Genomic DNA, 10,458 nt, shown 5'->3' on the forward strand with positions numbered 1-10,458 from the left:
AGCTTGGCCGAAGATATGGTGCAGTGGGATGCACGAGAGGGGAGTTACTCCACTCTTTTGTCAACAGATGCCTCGATTTTGATACTAAAGTCACTGATGTCTCTTTGAGCTTCAGGGATACTGAGAGCTGACAGTATTCTGCTGGATGACTTTATGAAATGGAATTCCTGATTATGATACTGATTTGTTCTTGACTTTTTGTGAGTGCAGGAACTGATAACCGAAATGACTGCAGCATTTTGGTGTGATTGATCTCGTACAGACATGGTTGCAATAGGGGTTAGTCAATCGAACATCGTTGAGGTCCCGATTGGACCTAGATGTGATTGCTACCTACATTGCCGATAAATCATGGTCTAAGATCCGAATGAATGTTGAATGTCATGTGATGTCCTGTGATGTCTGGTGATGTCCTGTGATGTCGTGTGATGTGACTGTCGATTTTGTACATGTGCTAGATGTGCGTTCCTAGTACGTAGGTACTAACAGTCAGTGTCTGCTAAGACGGTTTATGGCTTTTGTCGGTTTTGCAGGCGTAATCGCGGTCGATTACAATGCTTTCAAGAGGGGGGTATGTCACAAAGTGATGACGTGGTGGACAGCAAAAACCCTAATTTCTGCCAGAAACCCTAAAATTCCTGCAAACCCTAATTTTTGCCAGAAACCCTAATTTCCGGAAATCGCGGAGACGGATTTTTTTTATTTTTTTTTTTTAAAAGGAAAATGATGAGCGACGCAAATTTCGCTTTTTCTCTACTTAAATGAGAAAGAGAGAGAGAATGCTTTTGCTTTCATGTTTTGACTCTCTGTGAGAGAGAGAGAGCAATTGCTTTTGATTTGAAGCTTTTGGGGCTCTGCTTTTGGGCATCCCTTGTAACCTTTAAATTAGTGGTGAGGGCCTCACTTCTCAGAGCATCTGGACGTAGAGTCTGAGAGTGAAACCCTACCGCTCTCTTGTACTTTGATGATTGATTAATACAAAAAGAAATACCGAAAGGGGCACCAGTCTTTGGGGCCAATATCTCTAGGCACGGAACTCCGCCGGGCCAGTGCAAATCTATTGTGATTGCAAATCTATTGTGATCTGTGAATTGTTTTGAAGTGGTTATTTGGTGCTGTCGCAGTTGATTCTTGACTTGGAGTGTCCAAGTCTATTACAATAAAGATCACTAATCTTGAGAAAATACAACATTCATTCCGCTACACCTTACATTGCTATTTCCCGTCTTCTTTAGAATGAATAATCGTAGCATCCATCTTACCATCATACTTACTGAAAGTCAACTTCTCTGTGACTGGGTTGTTGGAGTCCGCATCTCGGCTTGCGCCACTTAAGGAACTACCAACATCTTTGGTTGGTTTAGACTTCGAGGCAAGAACCTGTCGAACCAACTCTTGAGTGCTGAGGTCCCGTTGAACCTCTCGATCGGCCTCCGAGGCCACTCGTCTTGCTTCGGCTTCCTCCTTTCGTTGTGCTTTTCTTTCTTTTTGTTCATCACGCTCGCGTTCCAAGGCAATGCGAGTCGCTTCTTGTCGTGCCATCATGTCCATCATTGATTTGACCAAGGCCTCCATAGGATTTGGTGCAATCCCGAGCGTAGATGGCATAGGGGGAGATCGGGAAAACCTCCATGGTTAGGAAATTCTTCTTCACTACTTTCATGCCCATCACCTCCATGCGAAGTATCCATTCCGCTTCGGGTGATGACCATGCACTGTGATCTTTGGTTCTTAAGTTCACTAGGAACTTGGGTTCTTGTGGGTCTTTGGGTTCTTGGGTTCTTGAGGGTCTTGATATTCTTGGGTTCTTGAGGGTCTTCTTTCGCTTGCAATCTGTGTTAGAGAAGGATCTTCTCTTCACCTGAGTTCTGCTCTTTTCCGCGGGCACACTCCTTGGCGGCCTTGTGCTCACACCAAGGTTGATTTTTCCCACCTCACGTCGATTGGCCGGCCGCTAAGAGCACGGTCCACTCTCAATGAGTGAAAAGAGGCACAAGGGGAGGCTGGACAAGCCCTTCTTTCCTGGGATTCCTGTCGCTCTTCAAAAACATGATTAGGAATCGACACGCCCAAGTGAACTTGGGTTACGTGCGACCGCAACAAGCAAAAAAATTATGTGGTTCTTTCCTTGAGTGATACAGAACGCTGCCAAAGCTCTGATACGAATGTAAGGTGCAGCGGAATGAATGATTGAACTTTGCTCAAGATGAGTGCTCCGAACTGTGCTCAAGGGTTCCTTTTACTTACGGAAGGAAGAGCCTTCCGTTCTTTAATGAGAGAGTGCAATGGACAAACAAAGTGAATGGACACTGTGTGTGAAGGTGTATGAGACAGAGATAGAGAGAGAAGAGAATACGACACCAGGGTGTTGCAAAACCCTCCTCCGAAGGCCCCACTCTCAATGGCGAGAGTGGTCTACTATTGATTGCACAAACTCGTACAACTCTGATGCACTTGAAGACTATGACGCAATGGCAACTTGGACGGTGTCGACGGCGACGACTTAACTCCTTCTTCGGCTGAAAGCTATCGCTACAAAACGCTGATCTACTAGTCCCTTATGATTGCTGAAAACTTGATGTGTTGTTGCTGTCCAAAAACGCTATAAGGCTGAAATCTGCTGTCCAAAAACGCTAGGTTTCCTCCAAAACGCTGGTTTTAGGCTGAATATGCAGGCCGAAAAACGCTATGTATTGGAAGCTGGAAACGCTGCACAGTTGGCTGAAAAACGCTAGCATGCTGAATCCTATGGCGATGATGGCTGAATGCTGAAAACGCCAGGACTCTCTTGGGAAAAACGCCAGGCTTGAAGGAAAACGCTAAAGTGATGGGGTTCTTGCTTGAGAGGGGGGAGGAGACGCTTGCTGCAATGCTTTGCCTGTTGCACTTCTTCCTGCTCTGCTAGAAAAGCTAGCGCTAGGTTTTCCTTATATATTATCTTACCCAAATTGCCCTACTCAGTTCCCAACAAAAGTCACTTAAAATATAAGTGAAAAATGTCAAAAATAGGGAAAATAGGTTTAATGCATTGGAAAATGCTCCTAATGGATTCTGTTGGATTCTGATGGTAATGTTGATGATCATGCTATGTGCAACCAGAGGATATGCATCTACTCTAAGTGCATGGGCATGCACGGCCTGCGAACAGACTCACAAAAGTGCCAGAACACTTCCTAAGATAGATTGACTGGACTGACTGAACCCTTGTTGTGATGTAGCTTGATCACGGACACATAGGGTTGGATGTGTCACGTGACATCGGGTTGCAGGTTTTGGAGTATATGAGAGAGATGGACCAATTCCACTCAACAAAGCAAATGGAGCGACTCATCTATTGTCGCTCTAATTTACGCACGTTGTGCTCTATGCACGAGATGCCTGTGGCTTGATAGGTGCTTTTTAAATTCTAAAATCATATATGCTACATCTAACATTTAGGTACTAAGTTCTAAGTTCTAACTATGCTCTTGTTGTTTGCAATGTCAAATAGGTCAATGTGGACGATTGCAAGCTCTCTGTTGAGACCCTTAAAAATCTCAACAGAGAAGTAGATGCAGAGGAGTAACAAAGCTCTCATGAGCTCTTCATGGAGCTTGAGAAGATTAATCAACGGGTCTCACGCACACGATCACGGCGGAGCACCATTGTGAGAGGAGTCACACCGGCAAATGGGAGAGGGGCAAGAGCTTCCAGTACCGTGGTGGTGATAGAGCATCAACCACACCTAGGACCTATGTGCGGCAAGGCTCAAGAAGTAGCTCCGGTGCGACAGATACGATTATGGAGAATGCACCTATTCTCGAAGAGCCTAGAGAGCCCGAGTTTGATGATGACGAAAATCTCCTTTGTGAAGGAGATTATGGCATTGAATCTTGTGATGATGAGGATGATGGTGAGAGCTCTGGTTCCAATCATGATGGGAGCGACATGACCTAGAGCCTACAGGCTAGGCTCTCTACTTTCCTCTTTTTGGTATCCACTATTTTGTATCCTCTCGCCGCTCAGGCCCCTTTTGTACCTCCTTGTGTCACAAGACTGTGACAACCACTATATATATTTGTTGGTTTCTTTCCCTTGATTTTTATTTAATTTGTGGGACCCTCTTGTTATGAAACGACCATTGGCCGAGAATTTCAACCACAGGAGTCAAGGCTAGGCACGAGATGGTTGGGCCGATTAGCACTAGAATCCAACTAGTAAAGAAGTGGCCAGGCTCAGGTAAAGTCATTTAGGCCCCTCGGCAGGACTTCATAAGTTGGTGGGTACTAGGAAGTAAACCAAAAGGAGCAAATTGGAAACATGGTAGTAGGAGAGCAACCTGCAGGTCAACCCTCATTCTCCAAAAGCTCATCCCAAGAGGAGGCGCCCATTTTTTAGGCTGAAGGCTGATTTTATTTATTGCTCCACAATGTCTGTGTGAGTAGTGGGTGCACGTGATCACAGCTTTAATGGAAAGCTTGCCTTCTCCCTTGTCTCATGCAGCACGATGATTTGCTCTAGCGCATTGCTCTCTCCCCTTTGCACATATGGTAATGCCCCACTAGTTGGGCTTCTCGGATGACCATGTACAATTCTGGGGGTTTTATGAGCCTCTGCCAAGGCAAGAGCCTTTTGTACAAGAACCGGATTAGCTAATTGCTAATCCCCTACAAGTACGTACAATTCCATCACGAAGGAATGCGAAAATGGAGAGTTTTCTCCAGTGAAAACTCCTCCAATTCACAGAGGAACTGTCCCATTGCCTGCGGGAGCTTTTGAGACACGTGTAGACATGTTTGCTCCGCTCAAAATGATGCGAAACAGGGAATTACAGCCTGTTAGGGTTTCGCACCTAAACTACAAGGTAATGCCAGGGGAGCCTCGTGAAAGCCTTGAGAGCTTGTACAGGACAATTTAGAGAGATTTCCCGCAAGGAATTTCGTCTAATTCAGAGGGCAAGTGACCCTACAGGTGCGGGAGCTCAAGGGCTACCCACAAGAGTGATCGGCACGCGAATCAAAGCGCAAAACAAAAAATTACAGTTTACTGTAATTTTTTGCAAGTTTACCAATTTTGATGCCTTCAGGTTCCAAGAGCTTCGGGGAAGCTAGGAAATCACCGAACACATGTTTTGGTGCAAATTGGGGGCCAAAAACAGAGAATTCAGTGTGCTGTAATTTCTCGCCAGGTTTTGTAAAGTGTAAAGTGCATGGAAAGTGACTGTTCACTTGGGATTTCATCCTCAGAGACTTCTACTATGGTTATGCTGCCAAAATCAGGTTACAGGGGATTTCAGCCTGATAAAAGTGGGACAGCTTGTAGAAATTTACAGGTTTTCTAAAGTGTAATAAGAAAAAAGAAATACCGAAAGAGGCACCAGTCTTTGGAGCGCTTTAGCTGCCAAGTTGTGGTTTGTTTGAAGTGTAATTTCCAGTCATAGGCTTATTCGTGAAGTTCCTCTATGTCATAAAGTTTAACAGTGTAAAGATCGGGTAAAAGCTAAAGTCTACCGCCCGACGGGCCGGTTTCAGGGATAGAATCACTTTTTCCTTAAGAAATGAGCCTTGGTTGGGTTTCGGTGAAGACACAAAGCACAGGAACTTGGAATTACACTATGGCTGACAGGACGAAGGACACCAAGGAAGAAGGTTCCTCCTCACAAGACAAACAAGAAGTTCCTCTAGTGTTTGAGGTTGGCGAGAGTTCACGGCCACCACTGTCCAATGTCTATACCTTTTGTTGATGTGAATACTCCACAAGTTCAAGGGCTTACGACTGGGCAACTAGACGAGGATGTGTTCAAACTTCAGGTCACAGTTGGTTGCTGCTGTGAATGTGTTTGCTCGGTTAGTGCAAAATCCCAGGTTTATGGAATTTTTGCAAGCTCCACCAATGTCATAGCAGACAAGGAAACTTTCTCATGCAGTAGAGCCCATTGAGGCTCAAGCCCAAGTCCCTTATGCGTCTCTGTAGGGTAGTAAGCCCTCGCAAGACAACTTCCGTGTCCATGAACAGGTGGTTAGGACGTCTATTCCACAGGCTTTACCAGTTGTCTTGGAGTCAATTGGGGCTCCAAGACAACTTCCGTGTCCATGAACAGGTGGTTAGGACGTCTATTCCACAGGCTTTACCAATTCAACTAGCAACCTTTCAGAGTCCAAATGTTGGTTTCAATGGACAGGGAACTAATTCCCAAGCTATGCGTCAGGTTTTTCCACCACCCACGGTACATCCTGAGTATTTCGGAGGTGGATCTGTGTTTCAAAGCATGGCTGGTTATGCGCCTGAAAACCAGCAGTACATGCCAGGAACAGTCTTTGGGGGTATGTAGGGCATGATGCCAAACCCCATGTATAGTAATATCGGCTTACAACAAGGTTTTCAATGCAATCAGAGCCAATTTGGGGTGCCACAAGCCGCTTTTGATAAGGCTAGTTTTTTCCGACAAGCACGTAAAATATGGCACCACAGAACCAAAATGTTAACAGCCAAGGGGCACTAGAAAATCCCCACCACTGTACACGCTTCCCTACGATAATTCGGGAGTACTGAAAAAGCCAAAGCATACAAAGAAGGTGGTGCAACTGTGGAGTTTGATACTTTCAGCGGCTTTGAGGACAAGACGAAGGCTCTTTCTTTTCTCCAACAGTTTGATACGGCTTATACAGGGGGGAGTTTTACAGAAGCCTCCAAGGTTAGGAAAGCTGCCACTTTTCTTGAAAGGAAATGGACGTTCATGGTGAACGACATTGTTGATGCAAGTACAGGCACCCGCCACATGGGTTTACTTCAAGTAAATGTTTGCATCTGCGTGGCTTTCAAATGAATTTGAGGCCAATGTCATGATAGATTGGCACCAACTCAATGCAGCTTTTTGCAAAAGCTTAGATGAGTACAATCAGTAACTTCCTACACCACTGACATAGTGGCTAGAGAAGTGTTGTTGTGGACTGCCTAAAGGACTCAAGAATTACTGCATAAAAAATAAAGTGGCCACCTTTCTTCAGCTTATGGAAGTTGCCAACACTGGTCATGCCTTGTCGAACGGAGAAGACAGTAGATTTCACGACAACGTGGAAGGGGGTCAGTTAACGAAAAAGTCAGCAAAGAGGTCCTTTGCAAAAGCGACTCCTAAAGCTTCGCAGGGGTCAGGAAATGCAGAGAAGGCTAAAGACTCAGCCGAGTCTTCTGGAGAAGAGGCCAAAAGAAAGAAAAGTCAAGGGAAAAGTTGTAAGAAGTTATTTGGTGAAGTTTAAGCTATCCACCTATGGATGCTAACTTCAAAGTAGATGGAAGAAAGTGAACTGATAGAGTCATCAAATGTATTGCAGCTTTACAACCCATGTGTTTTCCAACTCAGATCACTTTAGTAGAGCAAAAATCGAAGGGCTTGACACGTGCTCAAAAGAGGGATGATGATAGAGCTAGCACTTCACATGTACATAAAGATTCAGTGCAAAAGCAATTCATTGTTTGACAAAAGTATGAAGGTCTCATTAAGTCATTTGTACACATGTTTGACAATCTTTCTTGTAGATACATGCGATGATAATCACGAGACTATGACAAACACTATATACATTTGTTGGTTTCTTTCTCTTGATTTTTATTTAATTTTTGGGACCCTCTTGTTAAAATCACAAATGCCCGGACATACCTCTTGTAATTAAAGGTTGGACTGTAGAAAAGGTTCCTATTTGTGGTTCTAGAAAAGGTTTCTATTTGTGTGAATCATGCATATGAATATAAAGTGAATCATGCATATGAATATAAAGTAAAAATCACATGATTTATTTGAACGCACTTAATAAATTTCTTTTAATGCTTTAGTGCCATACTAAAACACACGTTAAACTGAGGTACACCAACGCACGTAACCAATTCGGTAAGAAGGAATCTCTTTTGCATGAGAGAAGATAATACTGGTCAAAGATAGCAGCTAGTGGCTACAGGCATACTAAATTTCAGCCACGGCTCTAGGTAATAATATGCATTAGGTGCATTAGAATAGTTTCGGGATAGAGAACAAACACGATTCTCCCGTTCATGTTCTTTGTAAGAATCACTTGATCACTTCAAGAAACTGTGCAATTAAAAAAGTACGAAAATTTTAAGTGCTCGCTTCCATTTCTGTGACAAGGGCATACCAACACCTCAAGAAAAACACTTGTTTTGAAATCTTAAGGACATTAAACAAACAAGAGTCAAGCAACACTCATATACATCTTTCTCCATTAAGCCATAGTCGGATGGTTGCAATGCCATACATGGTAATTGCATGTAGAGGTTAGAGACCTGCAAGAGACTCCGAATCATCTGATCAAAGAGGAATATGTCAAAAGTATGAGACTATATATGGCAGCATGAGGGGCTGACATAGAGAGAGAGAGAGAGAGAGAGAGAGAGAGAGAGAGGAGGGGGGGGGGGGGCCAAGCCCTGCCAAGGCAACCTCTATACAAGTGTTTTGGTCAAGATCAGTTGGGTGTCCTATTTTTAGGGCAATGAATATTAAAATTGGGTCGTGAATGACTTGTGAGGGAGTCGGCGGGCAGCCATGCCTACCCCTATATGTGGAAGGGGGAGGGGGGGGGGGGGGGGGCTCATTTCAATTGGGTCATTGTACCATCACTAGGCTGGGCACAGCCACAAAGAAGCCCTCACTCCCTAGATCTTGGCATAAACGACGGAGATGACCCATCAAAACTCTAACCGAAAAAGGAGATTTTACCATACTAACATTTATTAGATGCGACATCTGGTAGGGATAAGCTTCCTCAAGGTCTTCATTATCCTACGAAATGGCTTCTCAGTCAACATGTTTCCTAAAGCAAGTTATAAAAACACGTGCGCCTTACAGAAGTCAGAATTAACCCCCTTGCTTGCTGCCTTCATCAGACATGGCAATTGGCAAGGTTCAAAAGCTTCTTAAATATGAAGCCTTTTCTCCAATATCTTTTCTCCATTACGTCACAACGCTCATTCAATGCCACCACAAGACATGCACATGCTCCCTTGTCATGTAGCACCAATCCAACTTATCCACTTTACCTCCCATTCACCTTTTCACTGCTCATGCTAAAATTCTCAAAAAGCTACCTTCCATCAGTGTGACTTGTCAACTTAATGCATTGCACAAACATCAATTGTGCAAAAACTGTACAAAACCATAAGCACAAAAAAAGAAGAGCAAGGATGTAGCAACAAGTGAAGAGCGAATGGTACCCATAGGTGCCCTCGCCAATCTGCTCCAGCTTTTCAAAAACATCAACACTCCGGGAGCCCCAGGATGGAGACTCTTCCAAATTCAACTGACCAGGAGCAGCTACCGCCATCGCTTCTCAAAAAAGATGATCGCAGCTGCTGAAGCGCCAACGTCTGTACGTCCGCGTAACCCTACAAAACAGCGATGGCAGGAAAAGTTTCGAAGGAAGAGCGGGAGAGGCTAGATCCTCGTCTTGGATGCTGTCTAGGCTTCATTGTTGTCCCGTTTAAGCTGCTCACAGTTGCTTTTCTCCTTGCGTTCTTTTCAATTTTCAGTTTGTGAAAGCAAACCAAACAAGAAAGAACATCAGGGCAAGCCTTTGCCTCAGCTAAAATTCCAAATTTTCTTTTTACTTCGCTTTGCAGGGGCCAAGGTAATCCTCTTCTTAACAAGGTTATCACCCCCCACCACCGGTCTATCTACCACAACATTCTGGCAGCAATGATCGGCATAGAGTTTGCATCTTGCACTAAGCAAAAGTGTATAGAGCTTGAGTGTTATCGTAAAGATAATCGTTGTTTCAAGTGCGGTGAGCAAGGGCATGCCTATCGCGCTTGTCCCCATAAGAATACACGAAATGAGCCTCCTAGAGCTACCTTGGTCGAAATCCAAGAAGAGGATGCTCACCACAAAGGATCTCTCTATGCCCTGCTTGGGGAAAGGTAAGAGAACATGATGCTTTTATTCTCTTTGACCCTGGTTCTACTCACAATTTCATATCCACAGAGTTGGCCACCAAGCTAGGCATCCAAGCCTATGAGATGCGAGATGTCCTACGCGTTGATGGTGCTTTCAAGGGGCAAGAAGCTTCAGTCACTTCCTTAATTGGGAAATTGAGGCTCCATGTCTAAAGCTATGTGGACAAGGAGGACTTCTTTATCTCTCCACTCAAGCACGAGGATGTAATCCTAGGGGCACCATGGTTTCATCGCATGGTGGCTGCCAATGTAAATTCCCTGAAAGGAAAATCTACTTTAGGTTCATGGAAAAAGATATGTACATAGATGTTAAGGAGTTGGGTAACACCATACCCATTGTACATACGCAAGCTTTCAATAAGTCAATAAAGAGCTCTATTTTCGTGTACATGATTTTTGTTAAAGATTCTCAAAAATGAACCTAATGCTTTAGCAAAAAAAATATAAACAATCACAAGGAAATAGAGTTATTCAATTTTCTCAAGGGATTTCAAGATGCTTTTATTGACGACATCCCTT

General features: G+C 44.1%; 1 protein-coding gene across 1 annotated transcript in view; it reads right to left on the reverse strand.

Moving 5' to 3' along the window:
* Window positions 1–9,584, reverse strand: part of LOC147454398 (cyclin-dependent kinase C-1-like) — an 87,793-nt gene extending 78,209 nt beyond the window's left edge. The window contains exon 1 of the mRNA XM_086516371.1: window positions 9,202–9,584. Within this exon, the coding sequence (XP_086372497.1) occupies window positions 9,202–9,311 (110 nt within the window). The 5' untranslated portion in view covers window positions 9,312–9,584. The remainder of the gene's footprint in view (window positions 1–9,201) is intronic.
* Window positions 9,585–10,458: the final 874 nt, after the last annotated feature.

The sequence above is a fragment of the Adiantum capillus-veneris genome, chromosome 7 (genome assembly GCF_014529385.1).
Source record: "Adiantum capillus-veneris isolate H3 chromosome 7, ASM1452938v2, whole genome shotgun sequence".
In the NCBI taxonomy this organism is placed as follows: Eukaryota; Viridiplantae; Streptophyta; class Polypodiopsida; order Polypodiales; family Pteridaceae; genus Adiantum; species Adiantum capillus-veneris.